Source organism: Sminthopsis crassicaudata, chromosome 5 (genome assembly GCF_048593235.1).
Source record: "Sminthopsis crassicaudata isolate SCR6 chromosome 5, ASM4859323v1, whole genome shotgun sequence".
NCBI classification, from domain to species: Eukaryota; Metazoa; Chordata; class Mammalia; order Dasyuromorphia; family Dasyuridae; genus Sminthopsis; species Sminthopsis crassicaudata.
The window spans coordinates 153,049,417-153,077,376 of NC_133621.1; the positions used below are offsets into that span (position 1 = coordinate 153,049,417).

At 32.5% G+C, this 27,960-nt stretch overlaps 1 protein-coding gene across 4 annotated transcripts in view; it reads right to left on the reverse strand.

Moving 5' to 3' along the window:
- The window catches only part of CACNA2D1 (calcium voltage-gated channel auxiliary subunit alpha2delta 1), a 643,657-nt gene that overhangs the window by 216,337 nt on the left and 399,360 nt on the right, over nucleotides 1–27,960 (reverse strand). For all 4 annotated transcript variants that reach the window (XM_074268502.1, XM_074268500.1, XM_074268501.1 and 1 more), the window contains exon 6: nucleotides 2,884–3,013. In XM_074268502.1, the coding sequence (XP_074124603.1) occupies nucleotides 2,884–3,013 (130 nt within the window). The remainder of the gene's footprint in view (nucleotides 1–2,883; nucleotides 3,014–27,960) is intronic.

The following is a 27,960-nucleotide window of genomic DNA, read 5'->3' on the forward strand; positions in this document are numbered from 1 at the left end:
TGTTCTTGACACTGATCTTCAATTTGTCATTTCCCCCTACTCTTCTAGCTCTGCTATCTAATACCAAACAAAATAAATCTATTATCTCTTTCTCATGGCAGAGCTATAAATACATAAAGATATATGTCACACTTGTTCTAAATTTTCTCTTTTTCAGCTTTTCTTGTTTAGTAATTTAAGTTATATCCAACTTTATATAGCCCAATTAGGATTTCCTTGGCAATGGTATAATAGTGGTTTGTTCTTTCCTTCTCCAACTCATTTTATACATGAGAAAACTCAAGTAACATGGTCACACAACCAGTAAGTGGCTGAATTTGAAGAAAATTAGTCTTCTTGACTCTTAAGCTAAGCACATTATTCATTGTGCCACCTAGCTATCCCTCTTTTAGATGATACACCTCCAACTTCTACAGGTGATTCTGATAGAATATGAATTTTAGGCTCTTCACATTCCTCATCAAATGCCCATAGGCGCTCACCAGACCTTTCAGACAATGACCTTTCAGAAATGTGGCACCCAAAACTAAATGCAATATTTCAAATATGGCCCAAAGAGATCATAATGCAACAGAACTATAACCTCCTTAGGCCTTGATGTCATGACTTGCTTAAAGATCTTAAAAAGCACAAGTTGTTTTTTTTTTCTTTTTTTTTTTAAATACAGCTAATTTTATAAAACACTTTAAAGTTTATGAAGTGATATATGTGGATAGATGTTTAAAATGTTGTGATTTTCACAAAATTCTTTGAGATATGTTTTAGTTGTATACTCAGATACACAAACAGAAGCTGAAAAGGGTTAAGTGAACTGGTAAAGGTTACATTTCTATCAAGCAGCTGAGACATAATTTGAATAAGGTTTTGGCTTCAAGTTTGGGACTCTAATCCTCTGTGCTATTGTTGCATCTCACAATGTACCTCACAAATGAATCACAATTGAGTTTTCAGTCCATTAAAATAATAAGCTCTTCCTTGAAACAAACTGCTATCTTACCATGCCTTCCCTATGTTGTTCTTGATCTTTTGAAGAAAATTTTTGGCATGTGTGCATAAGACTTGGATCGTATTAAATTTCATCTTATAAATGAGTCCCTGTTTCTAGCTTATCAAGATATCTTTGAATGTGTTCAATTGAGATAATATGTAAAACATTAAAATACAATATAAACTCTATAAATTATTAATATTCAAAACAATCGTCATCCCTTCTATTTTGTGTAATCTGAAAATTTGATAAATATGTCTTGTGTGCCTTTATTCAGGTCAGATATAAAGATGCTAAGCAGGATGGGACCAAAATTCTTAAGATATAGTATTGAAATTTTTCTTCCAAGCTGATTTAGAGTCATTAATATTTGCTAAATCCAGTCATTTAAAAAGTTCTCAATTTAGCTAAATGTATTACAATCTAGCTCATCTTTCTTCTGACTGGCACTCACTGAATACCAACTTTAACTGCCCACCATGAACTTTCCCTCCCCTTTCCCCTTCTCCTTTCCTGGTCAAACTCTGAATCCCTATTTCTTCATCAGTCAAAAGAAACCCCAAATCTTTTGTTTGACTTGTAGACCTCCTGTTCATTACTGATAGTGTTATGGTAGGTCCCTCCAGTGAGGCAGCGCCCCATTGCATTCAAAGAACTCTACAATCTTGTCATTTGACATATTTCTGAACTATTTGAACCAGTAAGCCTTTCTATTTTCCCTTTATATTAACTCTCCTTCATGTGTCTTCCTCAGATCCTATGTTCCTTAAAATAATAGTATATATAATTTGTATGTTTGTATTCCCAGTAATTAGTATGGTGCTTGACATATTCATCTTTTCCCACCAAAATAGCATGATATATTTGATTAAATATTATGCCAAAGTCAATGTAAATTATATTAGCACAATGTGGATGCTTAAGTTTTTATAGACTACAATATTGGTTGGACAATAAATAGTGTAGTACAAACACAATATAGAGGCAGGCACAGTTTATAATAAGTGACTTGTTTCTGTGGAGACACAAAATCAAACCGAAATAAAGCAAAAAAAAAAATTCTCATACCAGTCAAATAGTCTTGAAATGAATAATAAGAACTCAGTTTTTCCATGGTTAAAGAACAAATATATAAGCATTTTTGGCTTAACTTTCAAGAGGACTTCTAAGAAATTATAGAAAAAGTCTTATTATTTCTCTACGGTATTTTACAGGATGACATTTGGGGCAGCTAAAAACCCTGAGTATCAAAGCTTGAATATAGGCCTAATGGTTATTGGTACAGTGTCTTCTAATAAAATGAAGAGAGATAGTTCCTTCATTATTTATGAAGTACTGAAACAAAACAAAAATACTTAAAGCTTCATAGCACAAAATGCCTAAATGATTTTAGGAAAAGACCGTTCACTATTGAGGGAAATCAGATTAACAAAAAGAAGTTTAAAGAAATATTGAAGGAAATCTCAGCAAAAAAGTGAAATGATCCCAGAATGTACAAATACAACAAAATAATCTTTTTTATATTTAATTTGAATTTTTCATCAGCTACCATGTTAGGTAGATCTTGTGGAGCAAGAAGACAAAAACAATTTTGGTTTAAATGAGGAAGTAGTACAACAAATAAATAAATGGGAAAATGAAGTGATAACAATGACCACATTTCCTATATGATATTTTATATAACAAGTAATATGTCTAAGGTAGATAATTTACCTTTTAATTATAAATTCAGACCACACGAATTCTGTAATGGTCAAGAATATAGCAACAATTTGTGTACATTTAGCATGTCTTTCATGTAATGTCACAGAATTTAATGTATATTCCTTTAAAATATGGATCATACAATAGACACAATATAATTAATCAATGAATGTTTATATCATTTTACTTACAGCCCTCATATATGTCTGTGGGAATGTGGACAGCAGCATGCTGGTAGGATGTTTGGCGTCGGAAGACAGCATCTTCAACAAAAACAGGTCTGATCCTTTGACTGTTTGGGTCACTCTCATTTTTTTCAAACTTTATGAAGAAAGACAGGCAAAGAAGCAGCATTACAACTCAAACTATTCACATGATTTCATATTCTATAATGTATAACACATTTTAATGTTCTATAGAAATATTACATAATGAAGATTCATGAGTAAAACTGACTATGCATATCTTTCTTCAGGAATAGTAATAACTCATACAGATTTTCTCAACTTTATATTCTTTATATCACACAGATACTCATTATATCCCATCACAAATAAATGTGTAAATCAAATCTTTCTCACATTCAATGGAAAGAATGAGTGTATAAATGTGTGTATTTTTATGTCATGAAAGGGACCTTGGGTTTTCTCAGGCTTTGCCAGTGAAATCCAAGTTCTGGAAGGGTTTTACTGAACTAGAAAATATTCAAATATGTTTAAACACTAGTTTTGTTAATTTCAAAGAAATTCACCATCAGCCATGGTTGGCTACAGGTGATTTTTGTTTTATTTTATTTTTTGCCACACCACCTTATTAACATTATCTACTAAGTCACTAGGAGCTGTTATTTTTTTTCAAAGCATGGAGTAGTAACATGAGTGAAATGCCATATCTTTTGAAATATTTGTATGTATTAATATTTAACCTGGAGTAACAAGATTTAGAGAGAATACAATAGGAGCAATCAACATTTTGAACCCAGAGAGATCCCTACATATATATATATATATATAGTATATATATACTATATATATATACATAATATATATATATATATATATAATGTAGAAAATTAATGCAATAATTTAAGTGTTTAGGTTTCAAGTTTTCTTAACAGTATGCTACATATACTTATTTCTAGCTGTTGAGTAAACTGCAAAATATAAAAAGAATATAAGGTTTTGCCAATTAAATACACCATTTAAAAAGTTTCATTTTAGGTATTTTTATGCAGGTAAAAAGGAACTATATTAACTTCCAACAGTAGTAAAACCATACTAATGCAGAAACAACCCCCAGGTCTAGATGGCATTATATATTGGTAAAATCCTTAGGAAAGTAACCCCCTACTGTATACCTCAATCTATTCGATTTCACATAATAACATGAGTCCCAGTAAGCTCAGTGGAAACTGAGTGCTTATGAGAGTGGGTCCTTAAAATGTATTTCTTTTATAAAAAGGTGTTCTTTCCCCTTTCCCCCTGCATCATTTCTTTTGAAGTAGAACAATTTGATCTGTCCTAATCTCTATTTTCTAACTACGACATCCATCTAAAGCCAAAATGTTGTTTCATTTTAAATGAAATGAAAGAAAATATATTAGTTTCTTCTTCTTAATAATATTTAGGCAAGAAATTAAAAAAAATTACTGGTCTGAAGTGTATTTAGTTAGAAGATAATGAAATAATATTTATACAAGAAGATATGTCTATATCCTTTTTCAAGCACTCACCAATCCCAACATTATTTGTATTTGGTGGAGAATATTAAACAAAGAAGTCATTTTTACTTTTTAATGAAGATTGGCTGATACACTAAGAAAACATATAAGGTAATTATTTTCTATTTCCCCTCTCTTAATTTAAGAAATTAATCTTAGAATTAATTACTAGATAATATTAGAACACTATTTACTCTCTATTTGCTCTGCCACACTACCTCAAATAGGAAGATAATAATGTGAACCATTTTAGAAACATTTTTTAAAAAACAAAAAAACTTTTCAGCAGCCCTCCCAAGATAACTTTGGATATCTCCTAAGCCTCATCACATTCTACTTTGTATTATACTTATTACTAAAATTGATAACATAATAATTATAACACACACACATATCACATGCTACCAGATAGCCTACTATATACCCAAGTTCATATTGATTTCCCTCTATTACAAAGTAAGTTTCTTGAAGGCAAGGAATTGTTCAATAACATGTTCATTATATTTATCAGTGTTTAGAAATGTTTATTGAACTGAATAGATATATATCCTAATGAGTTATCATGAAAAAATATAATCCAAGACTTTCAACTTCATATCTGATACAACCAAGCCTCGACAAGTGACTAAATCTAGTCTCTGTACTTCATTTGCCACATTAAATAAAAGGTAACTGTTGCCAGTCAGGTATCATTATATAGATGACAAAAACAAATCTTTTAATTTCTTAATGGTCTTATAGCTTTAATATAAATATACCCTCCACTTATATCACAATATTTCTATTAATCATTACAATATAGGGTAGTTTCCTTGTACAGTAAACAATACACTTATGTAACTTAAAAAGGAAAAACTGAAATGAATCATGTTGAGATCATGATAAAGAAATTTTCAAATGAAAAAAATTCCCTTTTCCTTTTTGAATTAGCTAGTTAAAAATTCTTGAGAGAAGGTGGAAGGGGGGAAGGGCTAAAGAGAGAATAGCAAAAAATAAATAGCAATTATTATTTATTTTTAAGATACTTCTGTGACTAACTTCAAACAATTAGGTATTTTTCTTTTAAAATGACAAGAAAAACTAAACATGAGATTCCTGTATGGATTTTTTTTTTACTCATTAACTAGAAAAATCAATAAGGTACTACTAGAAATTCCAATTGCACAATACTCCTATTAAGCAATATATTGAACATAACCATTGTCCATTATATATAGATGTATGACATGAATTATAATCAATAACTATGTGACATCCTACCATGAGAGTACATTTTATTCATACTAAAGCTATTAAATTAAAAATTATAAGGAAACATTTTCAAAGTTTTTGTTCTCTCCAATCACAGAAACAATGACAACATAGTCTTTTGGAGTTTTAAGAATCTCTTAATTCCATATAGCCTTAAGGTTCTTACCACAAAGGTCCATATATATATATATATATGTATATATGTCTCTCTCTCTCTCTACATATATATATATATACATATATATATATATATGTATATGTATATATATATGTATTTAAAGGCTTCTTCCAATTTTTTCCCCCTCTTTTGGCCTTCCCAGCTTGCTTGCTTTTTTTCCTGCCCCTTTACTTTCTCTTCCTTTTTTCCCCCAGGAGGGAAACAACTTTTAACTTTACTTAGTCCAAAGAGGGATTTCATGTATTTCCTGGAAAATAATTTCAGTATATGTGTTCAAGGTCCTTTTTAATTCTGAGAGGTTGGTATTAAACTTCCATATCACATAATAGGAGAATATGTGATATGCAATTACATAGGAATCAAAAGCATCTTCAACAGAATTAAAAACTAGACAGTAACCATCACAGGAGAATTGATGTGAGGTACCAATTCCCAGAAGCAATTACAACAGGTTAGAGAATAGTTTTATAGCAGTTTATGTGGAATCAAAAATAAGAGGCTCTCCAAATCTAAGCACATTTTCAGCAAATGTTCCAGGAGAACTTCAAGTGAATATAATATATCCTTGAAATCTGCACCACTACAAATACATTAGGAAATATAATATGACATGTAAGTATTTTCTGTAGTTCTAACAATGCAAAGGGAAAAAAAGTTAAATAATATATGTAATATAAGTATCATGCTTACAGAAAGCAAAATTTGACAAGAGACAATAGATACTAAAATATATAAATTTTAAAAAAATCTTAACTTGAGTATGAATACTCAAAGTTTCTGGTAAATTGAAAGTCTAGGTTGAAATCTTTCAATTAATCAGAAAATTCACTGATATAATTGAAAGTCTGAAAGACTTATCTTCCTGAGTTCAAATCCGATCTCAGACATTTGATATGTGATCCTGGAGCAGTCACTTAATGCTGTTTGTCTCAATTTCCTCATCTATAAAGTGAACAAGAGGAGAAAATGGCAAACTACTCCTATATCTTTGCCAAGAAAAACCCAAATGGCATCATAAACAGTTGGACAAGACTGAAAAATGTTTGAATGAGTTTTCAAACCCTATTCTTTCTTCATTTATTCTCTTCCTGATAAAACGATAGTCCATTTTCTCACTAAGGTCAACTTTACCTGGATTTTATTCCTTACATTTTCTGCAGATTGATTCCATAATCACTCCTACCCTAATTCCCATGAAGCAGAGTAGATTTAATCCTGATCCTGCCCATTAAGAAGATTTTCCTTAGACATGTATTATCTATGTAACCCTAGACAAATTACTTAAATTATTTTAGCCTCAACTTTTGCACCTGTAAAATGGGGATATAACACCAATCATGAAGGGCTGTTATAATAATTAAACAAGATAATATTTGCAAAAAACAACATTTACCACAGTGTCTGGAATATTGTAGGCGTTATATAAAAGCTTATTCTTTTCTTTTCCCTTCCCCCTTCTCTAATATTCAGTCTCTCCCTAATTATAAATACATCTCTCTGCTTCCTACAAATTGGTCTAGGGTTTCCTATTTTTAACAACCGTCCATTAAACCTTACCATTTCCTAAAGCAATCATTAAATATTTTCCTTCTTTGAACAGCCTGACTCCTAGAAGAAACTACTTCTTTTGTCTCTCCTTCCTCTCTGCTCATTCAATTTTCATATACTATCAGTTTGATTTTTGACTTCATCATTTAACTGTGTGACCCTGGGTAAGTCATTTAATTCTGTTTGCCTCAGTTTTCCTATCTGTACAATGAGCTGGAGAAGTAAATGGCAAATCAATTCAGTATGTTTGCTCAAAAACCTCCAATGGGATTATGAAAAGTCAGACACAAGTGAACAACAACAACATTATCCATAATGTATTCTCTGGTCTAGTCAAACTGGTTGCCTTGTTGTTTTGCTCACATGATATTCCATCTCCCATCTGTCCCTAAAACATGACATCCTTTCTCTAAATTTCATGTATTTTCAAGGGTTGTAACTTCCCTAACCTTGGAATCTATCATTTCCCTCCACCCCCTGCCATCCTTGTTTCTTGGAGATTCTTTCAAAGATTAGCTCAAATACCATCTTTTACTTTAAATCAATCTATACCACTAGCCAAACCTAGATTACCCTATAAATTCCCTCCCATTTGTTTTGTGTATATTTTTCAGGAGAGGCAGTACGATGTATTGCATGAAGCTGGACTCAAAATTTACATTCCACCTCTGAAAAATGTTAGCTATTACCTTAGGAAAATTCCTTATCTCTTAGTGTTCTAGAAAATTCTCTAAGAATGTTAGTTTACAGAAATGAGGGTGATCTGCATTAGTAAAGGTAGTTTCCAGATCTAGTGTCTTTCACTATATTTTGTAAAAATGTATTCTGTATATACTTATGTATGTAAACATTTCTCCTAATAGAATTTAAGCTGTGTGAGAACAAAGTTATCTTTGTCTTTCTATCTCAGAATGACATATGGGCTCTAGCACATTGCTGTTTTTGGTTTTTTTTTTTCATTATTTCAGTCATGTTCAATTCTTCATGATACCTTTTGGAGTTTTCTTGCCAAAGATGCTGAAGTGGTTTGGCACTTCCCTCTGGCTCATCTTATAGATGAGAAAACTGAGGCAAATAAGATTAAGTGACTTGTTCAGACTCACATAGGTGGTTAAGTGTTTGAGGCCATATTTGAACTCAGGAAGATGAGTCTTCCTGTCTCAAGCCTGGTACTTTATCTACTGTGCCACCTCATTGCCCTGGTAAATAAATAGGGGTTTAATAAATGTCATTGGATTCACCTTCATTGGAGGTCCTCAGATAAAGACTAGATGACGACTTCTTGAAGATAAAATGGAGGGGAATCTTGGTCACATACAATCTCGACAAGATTGCTTCAAAGATTCTTAGAACTATGATAATCTTTGAATTAATGTTTTTTCCCAGGTCAAAGTGATTTTCTTTTCTTCTCAGTTTTAGCATCTTTATTATGTTTTTAATTCTTTGTTATAATCTCCTTCATGTTACAATTATTTGTTTCATATCTTTTCTGCTTTTTTAAAAAAATTATAAACTTATTGAGGGCAGAGTTTATGTTTCATTCACCTTAGTTTTTAATGTAGCTCTTACTTATGTGGTAGGCCATTAGATTTTAATGCTTTTGAAAAGAGTTGAAGAATATATTTTAACTGAATTGAAAAATAATAAAAAATGTACAATGGCCACAACATTGGCAATAAATTTAAAGAAGAAAATAATATTCATTAAAATGTTAAAACTTCAAATATATCATACAAGTTTAATGAATCATTTTCTTCTTAGTTCTGTTTCTTATTTCTCAAACTGGGCTTTAAACCACCTCCAATGGAACAGTTTAATTACTCAAAGATGCTAATTATTTTACCCTGTAAGCTTTGCTATACAAGAGCATTTTTTCTTAAGCATTTTAAAATCAACACCAGTGATTGGATTTTTGTCCTCCCCCCAAAAAAAACAACAGACAGCCTGGAATATAATTCAGAATGAATTACTGAAATGGGGGCAATGGGCAGAATGACAGATTTGGAATCATAAGATTTGTGTTTAGATCCATGGTGTATTATTTACTAATTATGTGGCTTGAGCAAAATACTTGAGATTTCTGGGCATTGGGTTCCTTTTCTATAAAAATGAAGTGGTTGGATTTTGAGCAGGAGAGTGACCTGGGCAGATCTGTACATAAGGAAGTTGAATATGTTAACAGATAGAAACATGGCACTCCAAATTCTCATTACCTCCTCAATGTTTCCATTATTCACTAGTTGAAATTTCTAATTCCTTTAATAAGGACCAAAGTACTTAATTCAATAATTAGATATTAGGCTATGAAAATGAAAATGAAAACAGGGCTGGTAACTAATAAACTAAATGACAAAAATTGAAATTGCAAATCCATCTCCTTTCTACCTACATAAGTAGTTTACATTCCCCCAACTAATATAGAAATATAGTATAATACTACCCTTATCACAACCCTGTTTTATGGTAAAATCTACTTATTAGGAGGTGCAGTAAAGAAAATACCTGTTTAAATGCCTTACATTTTATATTAAATTCACCTTACAGTGAAAATCTACAAAATAATTATGTATACCACAATACTACTACCAACAGCTGTTTTCCTTGTCCTGTTAATTCTGGTTTTAATTGATGTATGCCAATTGCAGTGCATATGGTTAAAATTCTAGTTGAAAAATAGAACATTTCAAATAAATTGAATTTTAAGTCTCAAGGGTATGGAGCTGATAGATCATTATCCTAACATCACTAGGAGTGTAAGAAAAGTTCAGTTAAAAATAATAACTGAAATGACTGTAAAACAAAATCATTATGGGACAAAAGTAAATGGCATTTACAGTTTTAAAGTTTATAAAGCATTTTGTCTACACTACCTAATAAGAGCCTCACAATAATAATGTGAGATAAATATTAAAGACATTATTATCTCTATTTTATAAATGAGGTCATGTTGCTCAACAAGTTTAAATGATTTCCCTAAGTTCATATGGCTAGATAATATCAGAAGCAAGATTTGAACCCCAGTTTATCTGGCTCAAAGTCTGATTCATCTGAAAATAAATGTAAGTCCTATGTAAATAGGAACAATTAATTTTTAATGGACTATGAGATCATCAAAGCCAATTTTGCCAAAATCCATTAATGTGCTTAAAGTCACAGGGAAACTGTAAGCCAGTATGGATCAAAAAGATTGTGCCCACTTTGAAGGCAGGAAAATATAACTGTAATGAGGGGGATTACTTGAGCAAATATATGCTAAATAAACTTTCATTGTTCTTTAAATAAAATGTATTTTATTTCTCTCCTACCTTTTCACCATGTGAAATGTTATATGTGCTTGCAAATAATGTCACTCTATTGTTTTATTTAACTCTTTATTTGCTACAAACTTCTTTAATGAAGTGAGTAATTTCTACTTCACAAAAACAAAATATATCAATAAACTTTAATGAAACTGTATGTTATATTAATAAAGTATCATAATACAATCAACTCAAAGACTATGTGAGATGCTGTCTAATTTGTTATTTCTGTGGGAAACCCAGAGAATTCTAAAAATGAAGTAAAAGCAAAGTAGATTTTGAAGACCCCTTTACCAGCCACACTGAATAAGGACCACCCATCCCTAGCCCAAAACAAAAGCATATCTCTCTTTTTTAAAACAGATATGACTTGAATGCAAAGCACAATATTCCTTAGGACACACTCAACTGAATAATTTTCAGTGGAGAATTAGCAGAAATCATAGAAGAAAAAAATTTAAAACATAAAGAAAATAGTTTAAAACAAATATTTTCTAGAGTATAAATAATTACATGACTATCTATGATTAATATGCTTATGTATAACACACATAAAGGTATATCTGTATTAGATAAATAGATCAATAGACATATAGATAGATATATGCTGGAGAATTTTACTAGTCTAAATATTAGTAGCACAAATATGTAAAAATAACCTCCTATTTATAAATACTTGTAACATTTAAATTCCAATGCACTATTTATTTGAACATAAAATTTAATTGAAAAATTTAAAAGTATATATGCACTTCTCATGTGTGATCTAGATTTAACTAAATATAATAATTGTCCATTACTTGCATGATTTAATATTACAGAGAAAAATGTCAGTTGTCAATGATTCTTCCATTGTATTTACCATTGTGTTAATTTCATGAAAAGAATGAAATCTTAAATGTCCTCTCCACCAAACTTAAAACATTTGGAATTTATGGTTCCCACTAAGCTCATAACCTATTCTTCTCTTTACCTGAAATATATTACGAAATAGTTTACTATAACTGAAAATGCAACACGTTCACAGCATTAAAGAATCAATTGAATGCTTAAGGGACTCTAAAATTTAAATTTCTTGACTTGTGGGAGATTTTAAAATCTCAAATAATTCTACTGTTGTGTTAATATTTTTCTAGTTCATTGTCTATGTTCTTTTTGTTTACCAAAATAATTTCCTTTTACTCCATATGCAAACCAAACTAATTTATCATAATATAAAAGCAAGTTTTCTGCTTTAGACACATTGTTTCTAAATAGGATTCCCAAAGTATTGTGTTACCAGATCTTCTGTGTACAGGAAAATAAAAAACAAATGTAGCATTTTGCAGTTCGTTTAAGCTTTTTAAAATCATTTATGAATTAATACTATGAATCAAAAACAGAAGAATGAATTCCACCTTTAAACCACATTCATCACCAGTAATTCACTTTGTAAGCTTGGTTTCATGATATTTGAGGGTCTAGTGGAGACAAAACATACTTTTTCAAGAAGCAAATATAAATGTTGGAGGATAAACTTAGGGAGGATCAAGATGGATTAAAAAAGATAGAAAGGATACAGATTATGAAAATGAAGATGTTTTGATTTCTAGAATCTCAGGTCTGCCATCAAACAGTTGTTGACTTTCCTGAATTATTTCATCTCTTTGGATCTTAGTTATCTCACTTTTAGCATAAAGAGGTAGGAATAAATAAATCCCCAAAGAATCCTTCTATATCTGAAATCTAAGAGCATCATCAAAATATATGACCTGTTGGTTTAGAGATATCTAGCAACTTCCTTATCTGAGGCAACGCCCAAAGAAAGACACTCAATAATTTGAATAAGATTATAGAGCAATATAGGATCAAGATTCCCTATTTTCACAAAACAAGAATTAATTTTCCCTAAAAGACACCAAGCTGTTCCTGGTAACAGCCTTCCTTGATTTAGCTTCCTAATTACCTATAAAGATATAAAAATTACCAGGCCCCTCCATCTTGACACATGTCTAAAGAGTAATTGAGTCACCATTTTCTGATATGTTTGCCAAACCTAGTTCCATATGGAGACTGGAGATGAGGGTCTATAGCTGGTGAAATTAAGTGTCCCATAGTATCTTTGATATATATCCTTGCTGTATTGTTGGAAAATAAAGATCTTTTTAAAAACTGTTCAATTATTTCTGAGTGCCTCTTTTCATCTCATCAGTGAACATAAGTAGGACATTCATATTAGGGCCTTCCTAATATACTGGATGCATCTGATAGATTCAATCTCAAGTTTTCGGAGAGCAAATCCAATATTCATTTTTTCACACTGAAGAGATTTAATGTGTATTTCTAGGATTCTAGAATTTTTAAATAGCAACTATATAAAGAGAAAAAGTTAAAATGGTTAGAATTAGAATTAGAAAAAGACAATAATTATGGAAGCAACACTGAAGTGGGAGGCAGGAGACCCCTATTGTGATCCTTTCTCTACCACTAGGTAGCTGTGTCATCTTGGAATTATTAAGCTTTTGTGAATAGACATAAGCAATACATTAAAGTATTAGGATCAATGGCCTATTATTAATATGATGGCCCTGATTTCCTAAGAAATGATATATTATATTGAACAAGCTAGTATAAGTACCATTGTTCCATTTTCTATGTGGGAAAGTGAAGCTAAGAAATATTAGATTAATTTGTCATAATCCCATCATTAAGAAAACATGAGAAAAAGGATGCAAACCTAAGTCTCCTTACTCTGAGTTAAAGGCTCTTTCCCTTATATTATCCTATTCCTAGAGATTAATTTATCTTTAAAATTTCACACACACACACACACACACACACACACACACACACACACACACACACACACAGTCAGCCAATCAACCAACAGATTTTAACAATGTGTAGAGCATTATGTTATATGTAAGAATTATATATAAAAGCAAAAAAAAAAAAAAAAAAATCCTTACTTCCTGAAGCTCACATTCTAATGACTGACTCACTCTTACAATCTCCCCCATACCCACATATAAATGTATATATGTACATAAATGTGTGTATATCTTTATGTCTAGATGCATATACATACAAGTGTATATGTACTGTTTATACATATCTATATATGTATGAGACAAAGAGAAGCAAGGAGGGAGAGAGGAAGAGAGCAAGAGAGAGAAGGGGGAAGGGAGAAAGAGACACACAGAGAGAGAATATACATACATATATGCACATGTGTGGATGTATATATATATATATACATCCACACAGGGAGAGGGCAAGAGAGTGGGTGAGAGAGAAAAAAAGAGGGGGAAGGAGAGGGGAATGGAGGAAGAGAGAAATGGAGGAGAGAGAGGGAGAGAGACAGAGGAGGGGAAGGAACACAGAGAGACAGAGAAAGAGAGACAAAGGTGGGGATTGAAGGAGGATAGATGGGAGGTAACTAATGTTATTGTACTTAATCTTATTAGTTAGAGCTTAAAACAAAAGGTGTAGATGACAAGGAAGATATGTTTTCATTAGACACATGGAAAAATTATCTAATCATTAGAGCTGTCCTAATATAAAGGTAAAATATTTTGAGATGAGGCTGAATAAAATACATTTGGTTCCTGTCATTTGTGATGGTCGTTCAATCACTTCAATTGTGTCTGACTCTTTATAATCCCATTTGGGGTTTTGTTGGCAAAGAAAGTGGAATGGTTTTCCATATCTTTCTCAGCTTATTTTATAGATGAGATGGAGTTAAATGACTTGCCTAAGGTCACACAGACTAAGGTCAGATTTGAATTTAGGAAGATAAGTCTTTGTTACTCCAGGCCTAGGGCTTTATACACAGTACCACCTAGTGCCCCCTCCTTGTCAGAGATCTTCAAATATCTTATTGAGGATGTTCGAAATGAGATCTCTTTTCAGGTATGGATCAGAAGAAGTCATGTTGATGTCCCTCCTAATTCTAAAATTCTGCGATTCTATGATTTACTTGGCTCAGTTTAGCCATAAACTAGAGAATCCCTGATGGCCATGGCTTTATACCATTTTCCTGTAGCTTGTACTGAAGTATAGTCAATTATTACAATGTGTGAGCCTGAAAGTTCTATATAATAGAAAACTTTATTATTTTTATAACTATAGCTAATGGCTTATTAGGTAAGATACTATTTATAACAATCCACCAAAGGGATTGTCAAATTTACATTAAATTGTAGATAGAGTGATGTCAGTTAGCTAAAAGGGCTTTAATAATTGTTTAACATCTTTCTTATTTATCTTTAATAACAGAAAAATTACTTGTCAGCATGAGATAAGAAGGTAAAAATTCATAATTGCCTAGATGTTAGTATATCTTACAGATAAATCCTAGCCAAGTTGTACTCCAATTTTATTAATTTATTTTTAATGTAAGAATGAGGCAGTCTCTGCAGCAAAATTCAGGTACAATAAGCAGGTAGGGTGGGCAGCTTAGTGAATCAGTGGATAAAATGGTGGGCCTAAAATCAGAAAGATATCTTCTTGAGATCAAATCTGGCCTCAGACACTTACTAGCTGTATGACCTTGGGCAAATCACTTGTTCCTGTCTGCCGCAGTTTCCTCACCTGTAAAATGATCTGGAGAAGAAAATAACAAACCACTCCACTGTCTTTGCCAAGAAAACCCCAAATGTCGTCACAAAGAGTTGGACATGACAAAGATCACTGAACAATAGCAAGAACAATTAGTTTCTTCATCCAATGTAATATGCAACTTGAACTTGTTAAAATGACACCTAATTCTAAAAGATAAAAATACTCTTTTTAGATGTTTATATAATCTCTCAGTATAACATACCCATGTCAACATTTTATATGTTTTGGCATAAGATTTTAGCCACAAATCAAAAACCATTCCTAATATGTCAAACTGAAGTTTGGATTTCACAAAGAATAAGATTCTGAGACCTAGAGCATGCTAATTTCAGATCAGTTTTAATGAACACAAGTTTATTCTATGGCTAACTATTAGCACACAATAAGAATTTACCCTTAAACAGTGATGTTTCATCATCCATGACTGGTTGACAGTATTAAAGCACTGAAGGAAATCCTCTCTTGTCCTCAATCACTTGTGCCAATTAGAAATGAGGCTATAGATAGAAGAAGCTGCAGTTGACTGTTCCCAATTAAGGCTTAATGAATGGAAGGCAAAGGGTGTTGGAAATCATCTGGCAGTCCTAGATGTTTTTCTTTAAGGTTAAGCTGAAAGTTAAATAATGAGGCCAGCATAAAGGTAAAGAGAATAATGGCTGTGTCCTTTGATTTAATTAGCCTAAAGCTATTTTTCCTATTTCTCCCATAAAGGATGATATGACTCCTGGAAGATGGAATTCAACAGAGGATGAAAAGGAAATGGTGACTGCTTGATATTCTATGCAGTATACAATGAAGAACATAGTATTAACATCCGCATTTGTGCTATACAGTCAAGTGTTCTGACAGGTAAAGGCTTAGACCAGTCACAGCTAATTTGCCATAGTGAAATTAATGGGTTTGTAGATAATAATAGTCTTTGCAGAGAGTTTAGAAAACATAAGTATAGCTGTAATTTTTCTCATTCACTGAGATTCTTTTAAAATGTTAACACTTTAGTCCTATCTACTCATTGCTAAAATTACAACTTGGTATTTTAAAGTATAAATTTATTTATTCATTATGTTAAGATAAAATATATTTCTTAAAAAAATTAACTTGAAAACTATATTTAGATCATTCCTGAGAAAAATTTCCAGGAAGGCCTGGTAGAATGAAAAGATTAGAATTAATGTCTATACATTTTAAGCGTCTGTATCTCCTGTTGCTACTAATTATGATATATGAATGTCTGCTGAATATGTGTGTTCTGGGATAAATAGGCTTCAGGGAAACAAGAGAAGGTGAAACAGAAAATAAAGAAAATAAATATTGTTCCCTAATGTATAAAGACAAAGGAAACCACAATAACAACAACAAAAACCTGCACAGAAGTAAAAATGGAAGGAAATCAGAATGAACTGTCTTCTAGAAGTGACAGAGTTGATGAGGGAAAGGCAATTGTGACTATGCAAAATCACGTAGTGGTACTAAAATTCCACAAAGGAGGGCTTTGCTTAGAATAACACATTGTTTATAAAGATAATTTCAGAATGTTGTAACAGGCAGACTTCCAAATGAAAACAAAAGCATTGATTCTAAGTATACCAATGAAGGAACATCCTGAGAGATAATTAGGAGGACAGGGAGAAAGTTCACTGAAGGAAGACCAAGGAATATGAGAAGCTCCTAGTGTGAACATTGATTTTCAGTTTGAAGCATTAGCCATTATAGGCCAAGAACAAGGCATTGGGAGTAGGTGAAATGACATTAAGTAATTTAGATTTAGCAGCTGTTCAAGAGGTTGAATGTTATGTAGAAGAAAGACAAAGAAAAGGAAAGTAAGAAAGTAGGGATAATCAAAAATATTCCTTTAGATACTGGGAGGTGCTAGAAAAAAAAAATGTTTCTTTATACTCTTCTCATCCCAAAAGGGAAAGAATGTAAAAAATAGTTTCAGCATGTGAAAAATACTTATTAAGAAATTTGAAAAACAACTCAAATCACATAATATAGGATTGTATATAAGACATATTATGTGGGATTCATTGTTTTCCTGCTAAATTATGAGAATTATTTTGTATATATGTGTATATGTTTGTATGTGTGTACATGGCCATGCACACATATGTATATAATGTATATCATATAATGTATATCATTTCTGAATACTAGGAAAGTGCTAATAACTGGGGTGTGGTATAGGAAGGAAAGGTGGGGATTAAAACTGACTTCCTTTTTGAAGAATAAAGGGATTCTTAGATCAAGTCATTTAAATCCTGTTTTCTTCAATATCTTCAGCTCTAAACTGAGCTGAAGAAGGAAATAATAAACCACTTTAGTATCTCTGCCAAGAAAACTTCAAATGGGGACATAAAGTGTTGGATACCACTGAAATGACTGAACAACAAGGTATTCCAAAAGAGAGAAGAGAAGAAATGTGTGTTCCAGGCATGAAGAACAATATGTTCAAAGACACACTGACAGGAGATTATATATTATTTGTGAGGAATAGCAAACAGGTCAGATTAGCTAGACTGTAGAATGTATGGTGGAGATGAACATAAAATAAACTTGAAAAGGAGAAGTAAAGCCAGAAAGCAAAAGGCTTTAAAAAGCTACTTGACAACAAAAGTTTGTATTTGATCTTTGAGACAAGAGATGCATTAGGCTTACTGAACTGTGCTTTAAAGATCACTCTACTCTGAGTGGTAGATATTTTGGAGAGAGAGATAAGGAATTCAGGGAGGGTTGTTACTATAATTCTCCAGGCAAAAATTGAGAAGGAAGTGAAGCAGATATAAGTGAAAAATAAATACAGAGGAGGTATTTTTGTTTTTCTAAACTCATCCTTCTTCCTAACTTTTCTTTATATTTTGAAGGCATCATCCTGATAGTCATCCAAGTTATCAAATAAAAAAAAGTCATCATGGACTCCTCCATTCTTTTTCACTCCTATATGCGGTTAGTTGCCAAATTCCTGTAAATTAAATTCATCCATCCTCTAATCTCTATTCATCCACTGTCTATCAGCATGTACTTCTAGCTTAAATAACATCCTTATGAATCTAATCTTCTCAAGTATTTTCCTTCTCCAATATATCATTCATACAGATGTCAAAATCATGTTTCTAGTGCAGCATTCTGACTATTCCATAAAGCTCCAAAGGCTACTTATTGTCATTGGAATTGAATATAATCTCCTTTATTGGTATTTACAAAATCTGTCTGTGAATCTTTCTCAGTTTATGCCTTAGTTCTCTTAGCACATGCCATCATCCATCCATATAACTGTTGATTCCTCCTTTCATGTCATTTCCTTTATGCCATTGAATCTATATGCCATTGAAGAAGCTTCTTGACTTTCATTCTTAGAAGGCACACTTTCCTCACCTCTGCCTCTTAAAAAATCCCTAAGTTCCTTTTGTGTATTCACAATTTCTAGTAAGGATGTTCTGATGCCCCAACTCCTAATGGATTCCTCTCTTCACAAAATGATTTTGCATTTCTTTTTCATTCATTTAATACTTATATATCCATATAGTGCTTGATTCAGTTGAATGTAAGCTCTTTGAGAATGATTGGCTTCTCTTCCCCTAATATGAAGCACATTGCCTGACTCACAGAAGTTTAATAAATGTTGATGATTTAGTGATTTATAACTATGTGACTATCTATAGAAAGTATCTGTTATCCTGTTTGGACATGTATATATATATATATATTATATTTAACTTATACTTTAACATATTTAACATGTATTGGTCAACCTGCCATCTGGGGAAAGGAGGAGAAAAAAACAAAAGGTTTTGCAATTGTCAATGCTGAAAAATTACCTAAGCATATATCTTGTAACTAAAAAGTTATAATAATAATAAAAAAAAAAGTATCTGTTATCTGAGCCTCAATGTTCTTATCTTTAAAATATGTATGGTAATATTTGTGTGGTCTTTATTATAGGGTTATTGTATGGAAAGCATATTTAAGACAAAGTATTACCTAAATTTGAGTCATTAACATTTCTACTGGACAAATCATGAAGTCTGTGTCTCTACACCAGAACAATATAAACATTTCCATTGAATTTGCCTTTTAATTTCCTAAAAGAGTGACTTAGTTTAAGGACAAAGAAAATCAAATAATGGGCTTGGTTAATTGCCTTGGTTATCAGTTCAGTCGCATAAGATGAAACACTTGGATATATAGGAATAGATTGAATTCATCACCAGAATACCTGTTCCTTGATCTCAAGAGGAGTTAAAAAAAAAAAGTCAGTCCTTCCTCTTTTTGCAGAGATGAGGGACTAGGGTTGTAGAATGTTAAATGTATCATTTGGAAATGGTTGATATGCTGGTTGATTTTGCCATGGTGCTTCTATTCCTTTCTTTTTCATTCATTCATCTATTCATCTTTTGATTTATTTTTATTCCCCCTGGGTAGGAGGGAGAAAACTATATTTAGGGGATTTGGAGTGATCATTATATCACCTTTACTAAAAACTCACTCATGTGCTTGTGTTCTATTTCCTGAGAAAAATGGCAGAAATGGCACTTAAATGTGGATCCTTCTTTCATTAAATTGATTATAAATATATGAACTATAACATCTTATGATCAGTTTTATCTATATCTAACATAAAATAGAAATACGTGAAAACTCCACAAATTACTCAGGATACATTGTATATTACATTTGGAGTTCCTTTTATATTTTAGTATTTATACTGACATGAATCTACTAGGGGGAAAATTTGAAGAAAATTAAAAAAAAAAATAAAGGGAATCCAAAAGATTAGTTTAAAGTCCCAGACAAGTGCACATATGTAACAATCAATAAAATCAAATGTTGCAAATAAATCAAGTAAGCTCAAAGACCATGGGAGTTCTAGGGTAAATAGAGTTCATTTGGTCTTTAGTCAGAGACATAGATCTTAGAATTAGGTTAATAAGAGTGTGTAATTATCCTTTTGCTTCTTGCTTACACCAGGATTTTTTTTTTTTTAATAGTATGAGAGCATTCTAGGGAAATTTCTGTTTGCTGATCTTTGGGGAGTTTCACAGACCCCTTAAATGTATATCTTAAAGCAATTAAATGAAAAACAAAATTTCAACTTTAAGGGCAATTTTGATTTAAACTTCAAGGAAGTGGACATTTCCTATTAAATCTACTCATTTGTTTTATCCAGATTTCCATATATATGCAATGTTCTTTCATTATGTTTTTTTATTCTCCTGAGGTTTTTTTTGAAAAACATTTTAATCTGTCCTTATAACATTTGTATGTGTGTTATAATAAATATTCCATAAGCTAATGGGAAATGTATTACTGTAACACTAAAAGGAAATGTATCCAAAATCACTTTATGCTGAAATGTAGTAACATTCTTTTACATATATTAAACACATTCATACCTTTAGACAGAGTTAAATTAATCCTAAAGCTTAATAAAACATACTGAAGTCAATCAGAAGTCATAAATAGAAATATATTTGCTAATTCTAAAATACTTTCCATTGTAGTATGGAAACAATAATTGTTACTCATTCTGGCTTATCTACAGAACTAAAGAGGAAATCTAATTTTGGGTGGAGTAGCTAAAAGTTTTTAAATGATTTTATCTTTCAGATGTATTAAGAGTAGCCTAGATGTCAGATCTATACAAACTTCAACCCAGATAATCAACTATGAATTCTCATTTCATCTAATTTTAAACAAGTGTTTCTATTCTCTTTCCATATATTGCTTCTTGAATCTGCAATGGCCCTTCTGTTATTCATGTACTGAGATGTACATATTAAATGAATGATAAGGAGCTGACTAACGTAATGAGGCTAGTAGCTGGTGGAACTAGAAATGACAGCCACCCTTACCAGTTGATATCCCTTCTTCCACTAATGCATCACCTGCTCCAGGTAAACAAAAGGAAATAAATTCAATATTACATTTGAAAATAATTTACAAAGATACATAGTTTTCCTACTTACCCCGCGAATTCCTCTCATCTATCTGCTGGTGAAGAAAAGATATTATTATTTTAAATCAGTTCATTGCCTAGCTTGCGGATAATAGCACCAAATCAGCCATGTCTTTTTTTCTAACATTTTGTTGAGAACATGACAATGTGCTTGCAGTTACCTGATGAAATTCCAAGAAAACACAAATAAGTTGAAAAATCACTCTTCTTGTGCATTAATTATTAGTGAGTATCTTTTATTTCAAGCTGATGTTTACATCCAGAAACCTGGCCAGTTCCTTGAGTAAACACAATCTTCCTAAAGGAATAAACAAATATTCTCCTTGGTGGGTTTCTTGTGATGGAACATCCTGTACCTAAGGAACTGCTACATCTTAAAAGTCACATATCAAATGAAAATGTTTAGCATAGTGGCTTTTTCATTTTCAGCCTATAAAAACCCCTTCATGGAAAAGGACTTTGAGGATTTGGGTTAAGAAGTCTTGTACAAATTTGGCTAGCACTGACTCCCATTTGAGACTCTGAATAATTGTGACCATGAGTCCTTCAATACAAGGAATTCAGATGTTGGTGCTTTCTTGGAGTTGTGATCATGTATGTTGTTGTTTATTTGTTATAGTGCTCACTGTGTTTGTTAATTGTGTATTACTTTTGTGCTGAACTTTCTCTTCTCTTATGACTTCTTTAAATCAAGGTTCTGAGCAATATTGAATTTGTACCCTAAGGCTATGCCTGTTGAAATGTGAATTCTAATATTAATCTTACATTGTAGCAACTGTTAACATATATATATGTGTATATATATATATTCTTTAAACAATAATGAATAAATATTTCAATGATAAATACTTGAATAATAAATAGTTCTAAAATATATTTGACATTGAAAATCAATGAATTGATTTATTCAATCAATGATTGAGACTAATGGGATATGAGGAATAAGGGAGAAAAGGAAATCAAAGATGTCCCAATTTACAATTGTTATATCCAACAAATCTTTAATTATTAAAATATTTTTGATAATATCTGGTCCCTGTAGCTCTATTATTTATAAGGTGTATGAAGATGTGATTTTTCTTCTTATAGTTTTAAATTTACAAGTAATCTTCCTGGCTCTGGAGAATGTAAATGAATTGTTCTTATTCAAAACAGAATATATGTTTGCACAAATATATTTATATTTAACTATTGTTGGAGAACTTCTCCACTTGGAATCCAGGTGAACTAAAGGAAAATATTATTCATCACTTGGTCCATTGACTAAAGTTCAACAGTTTCAGAGATTGGCTAAAAAAGAAATACTATTTACTTAAATCTTTTTAAAAAGAGCCCACTTGCTGAAAAATAACTCACAGAAGAAAAAAAAATCAATCTTGCTTTAAGTAGAACTTGTATTGAGATTTCCAGATTCCTTACAAAGGCTACACAGCTAATAAACAACACTGCAGAAATTTAGGTCTAATGGATGGTATTTTTCAAATGAAATGGAATAATACATAAAAAGAAAGTCAACTGGGAAGAAAAGCAGGTTTGGAATGGCATTTGCAATGCAGTTTACAGGTCTTATAAGGTGCTCAAGGAGAGAAAAAGGGAGATGATTATGAACTTATTTTTTATAATTGTTGCATGGGCTTATTTGAAGACAAAATAGAAGAGAAATAATCATTATGGAATGTTTTATAATTGTTTCTGTTACCTTTTGTCCATGGACATCAAAGTTGTTTTACAATAATGACTTGAGGTCTTCTATCATATGGAATACTTGTATAGTTTTTGTCCTTTACTATATTAATAAGTAAGACTTTTCTTTTTACAACCTTTGAGCAATGGGAAGTTTATTCCTCTTCCTTGAAAGAATCTACCTTAGGATGTCATGTGTTGAATGCCCAGGGTAAGGTAGAGTGGGGAGAACCTCAAATATTGTATACAACTTAAAGTCAGATAGTTAGCATGTGTTAATTGTACATTATTTCTTGCTTCACTCTTAAAACCAGTTAATTCTCTCTCTCTCTCTCTCTCTCTCTCTCTCTCTCTCTCTCTCTCTCTCTCACTCTCTCTCTCTCTCTCTCTCACATACACACACACACACACATTGTCTTTATCAACATTCACTCTCTCTTGTACTCTCTCTCTCAGATGTCTTCATTTATTCCTTCTTAATCAATGCTGAGTAAGTCAGAAACAATATTTATATTCCCTTTCTATTTTATTAACAAATATGATTAATTACCTCAAAATGTGGACTATAGGTGATGGTGAAATGATACTTTGCTTTGTACATATTAAATGCTTAATAAACATGCTATCTGATTGACCAACCAATCACAATCGTGGAATTTTTCCAAAAGGAGGGAGCAACTTGAATACACATAATTTTTTTTTTCCTATACAGAAAAGCAAAAATGTGAAGCTATCTTTAGAATTGTCATTCCATTGCAATCTGGAGAGCTGATTTACTGCAGTATCATAACTCTTATTTCCAACTGTTCACAAAGAATATTGTTTATCAAATCTCCTTTGGATATGTGATTTTTTTTTTTCTTTTCCTTGGTACAAAGAATCAGGTTTGCTATCACTCATTTGCAAAGAAATTTGCCATTAAATGAAGAAAATAAAATGTACAGGAGAAATGGATTGTTTCTATCTCATTTTCAAATTCTTTGAAATTAAGGAATTCTTGTTCCATTTCCTATGGTGAGTAACCATTTACATCATTTCTAGGGAAGGTCACAAACTCAGTTTTAGACACATTAATCTTGATGTGCCATTGGGCTACTCAGATGGATATATGCAATGAAAAAGTAGAACTATGTAATCATGTATTGTAGAGGGCCATAGATAGTGGGGGAACTCTGGATGAGGCATAAGACCCTTCAGTTCAGAGGGAATCTCCTGACAATGTTTAGTTCAGCTCCCCATCTGTTTGGGGCATCTCACCCTTCCTGAGAAGTCATAATTAAATTGTAATTAAAGCAGAGTGATAGCAATTGGCAAAGAGTCATCTACATACAATAGCAAATTGATTATATAATTAGCACATGCACAGTGTTGCTTTGGTTATATAAGGCTATTAGGGTATATAACATTGAAAGAATTTGGAATAAGTAGATTCCATGTTTGACCATTCACTTGGTCAAAGAGGAGTTACCCTTCTTCAATCCTTTTCTAAGACCAAGGTATCGGGATGATATCAAGATCCTCCAGAGATCTAATCCAGACAAAACATTTGTTGTTCAACACGACAAAACAGGGCACAAAGCAGTCCAATTGACATAATTGGTGAGTTCAATTGAGAAGTCCCCATGATCCACATAGGATAAGTATAAAGACAGGCAACATGGAAGATTCAGTAAAGCTAATCTAGTCACTTTTATTTTTCAGCTGAAATGAGGCAAGTGATGATAACAGAGCCTCCCTCCCAAGGGAAGTATAAAGCATGCTTAATTAAGTTAATAGAGAAACAAGGTTTATTGGTAACTCAGAAGCAGATGCTCTGGAGTGCACATCTTCATGGCTTTGTAAGAAGGAAGAGTTTGGAACTAGAGATGTGTAAGGTAGTGGGAGAACAACTTATTGAACTGAATATAAGAAAAAGAAAAATAAAGTTTTTAGTGTGGAGTATCAAACAAGGAAGTATCTGGAGAAAAACAAGCAGAGGATTGGTGCCCATAGCCATGGAAGGCACAGCACATGGGAAGGAGCTAAGGAAGTTTTTTTTAGTATTTTGTTGATTTATATTGTTTCTTACTGCTCTAAGAGGTTTGAGGGCATAGTGGGAAGGGAGATAATGACAGCCCTGGGAGATTGAAGGGGCATGGCACTTCTCCATTTCTCAGTGTTTCACTTCTGCCTATATGAAGCATGCGCCTTTGGGGTATCCTCTGCTTCCTGATCCTTCTCCCAGCTCTCCAGCACAGTTTTGCCCTCCTATGTCCTGAGGCAAAGCAAAAGAAAAGAGACATTTTACTGCAGTTAGAATAACTATTGAGCACTTTGGCTTTTTAGGCAGAGCTGAAGTTGAAGGCCTGCCAGCACTCTCACCTGTTCCTATTTAATGGAAAAGTAATACACCAGTGTGTGTGGAACAATGTTCCTTAACTAGTGAAAATTCAGGCCTTATTAGATATAGTACAGAAGCAACTTGACAAAGGACACTTACACCATTCTCTACGTCCTTGGAACTCCCCTGTATGTGCTGTAAAAAAGAAATGTGGAAAATGGAGGATATTGACTGATTTGAGAAAAGTAAATGAACAAATGGAGTCAATGGGAGCTCTTCAGCCTAGATTTTCATCTCCTACTCAATTGCCTAGGGAATGGCCTATTTGGATTATAGACATTAAGGATTGTTTCTATTCTGTCCCTCTGGATAAGGAGGATATGAAAAGATTTGCCTTTTTAGTGCTCAGCATTAATTTAGCTGAGCCCTCTAAAAGATTTGAATGGACAGTTTTGCCACAGGGAATGAAAAATAGCCCTAGCATGTGTCAAATGTATGTGGCTGTTGCTCTTTCTCAAGTAAGAAAAACATTTCCAAAAGTTATGTTATTATACTACATGAATGATATCTTGGGATGTGCACTGAGGAGTAAATGTTTGAAGCATATCTACAAAAGACATAGAAACACTAAGGAACTACCAATTATATATATATATATATATATATATCTCCAGAAAAAAATTCAAAGGCATGCTCCTTTTCAATATTTAGGATATGAAGTATATCCCAGGGTACTTCCAGTACTAAAACTTTAAGAACAGAGAAGTTGAACACCTTAAATGACTTTTAAAAATTGATAAGTGATATCCAATGGATGTGCCCAGTGTTAGGCTTAACTACTTATCAATTACAACCACTATATGACATTTTAAGGGGTGATACTGCTTTAGATTCACCATTCCAGCTTACAAAAGAAGCCCAAGAGGCTGTGAGGGAGGTTGAACTGGTTTTATCCAATGTGGTTGAAAGAGTCACTCCAAAAACCCTTGGAAATACCAATTTTTGCTACAAAATAGGCACCCACAGCAGTCCTTCATCAAGTACACAGTGTGATAGAGTGGGTGAACCTCCCTGCACAACCAGAACAAAGCTTTATTCCTTACCCAATACTTGTGGCTGTGGCTAGAATCTTATTAAAGGCCATTAAAGGAGTAATACAATTATCTGGGATAAGACCTAATAAGATATATGCTTTCTATACCAATGCACATATTAATGTATGCTGTGAATCCATCCCAGAGTGGCAAATTTTATTGGCCACAGCTCCAAATTTTACAAATGGGTCCGCCTTATGGATAATCCAACTATTATATAATTGTCCAGGGATTTTTGAAGAAAAAGTTTCTAAAGTTCCTCTTAAAGGACCAACCATCTTTACAGATGCATCCAAACCTTTGTGCTATATATTCTCCGATTTAGCTATAAAAAGAGTAGTCAGAACTTCCTTTTAGTTTATTCAACAAAATGAGTTGTATGCAAGTATGCTAGCTCTTATTATCCAGATGTAAATATAATATATGATTCGACTTATTTTTCAATAGGTGTTGTACAAAGTATTGCCACAGCCCAAATAAAATTTGTAGCCTTAACATATATCAGCTTTTTAAAGAACCTCAGGAATAAGTAAGAAAACATCCAGTTAAGTATTACCTCTTACATGTCTACTCTCATAATGGTATTTTAGGCGTTTTTCATGAAAACTCAAAGGCAGATCACCTTCTCACCATATTAGCCAACACTTCTATTTCAGGTAGCCCAAGAATCTCATTATAAATATCATCAGGCTACATAAGCTTTATGTCTGCAGTTTGGGGATAACAAAAGAGGAAGCTAGGTGCATAATAAAAGTCTGTATAACTTGCCTCCCTTTCCACACTCCTAGGCTCCCTCCAGGGAGGGAAATCTCCCTTGTGGTTTAAGACCCAAAGAAATTTGACAAATAGATGTGATCCATTATAAATCTTTTGGTTGTCTAAATTTTTCTATGCAGTTGTGGACACCTTTTCAGAATATATCTTTGCAGTATCAGCAACAAAAGAGACAGCCTAAGTGGTCACTGAATTCCTTATATAGACTTTTGCAATTATGGGCATAACATGAGCAATAAAAACAGATAATGGACCTGCATATATTTCTAAACATTTTGCACACTTTTGTTCACAGTATCAGATTTCATATACCACTGGCATACCTTTTAATCCTCAAGGACAGGCAATAATAGTAAAGAGGAGAAACAGACATCAAGATGCTCCTCCAGAAACAAAAGAAAGGAAGAGCCACAAATAACCCTAGAGAACTTCTAAATTTAACCCTTTATGCTATTAATTTTTTTTTTATTTTTGATGAAAATGCACTGGCTCCAGCAGACAGGTTTCATAACCTGAAAGGGCAGTGAGCTACTCCAGTATATTTAGATAATCACCAGGTGATGTGGAGAGATCCAGAAAGTAGTGAATGGAAGGGAGCAGATAAGTTAACTGCTTGGGGCAGAGGGTTTGCTTGTGTCTCTACAGATGCAGAAGGAATCTGATTGGTGCCAACGAGCCATATTTGCCTTGTCAATCACAGAGAGATAGAAAAATTGAAGATCCTTGAAATGAAGGAGAAGACCCAAGAAACATTGGATGGTTCCATCTCTGACTACATCCACCACTGAAAGAGCATGGGAGTTAATCCTATGTATATGGCAATTGACTCATGAACATTACCATGAC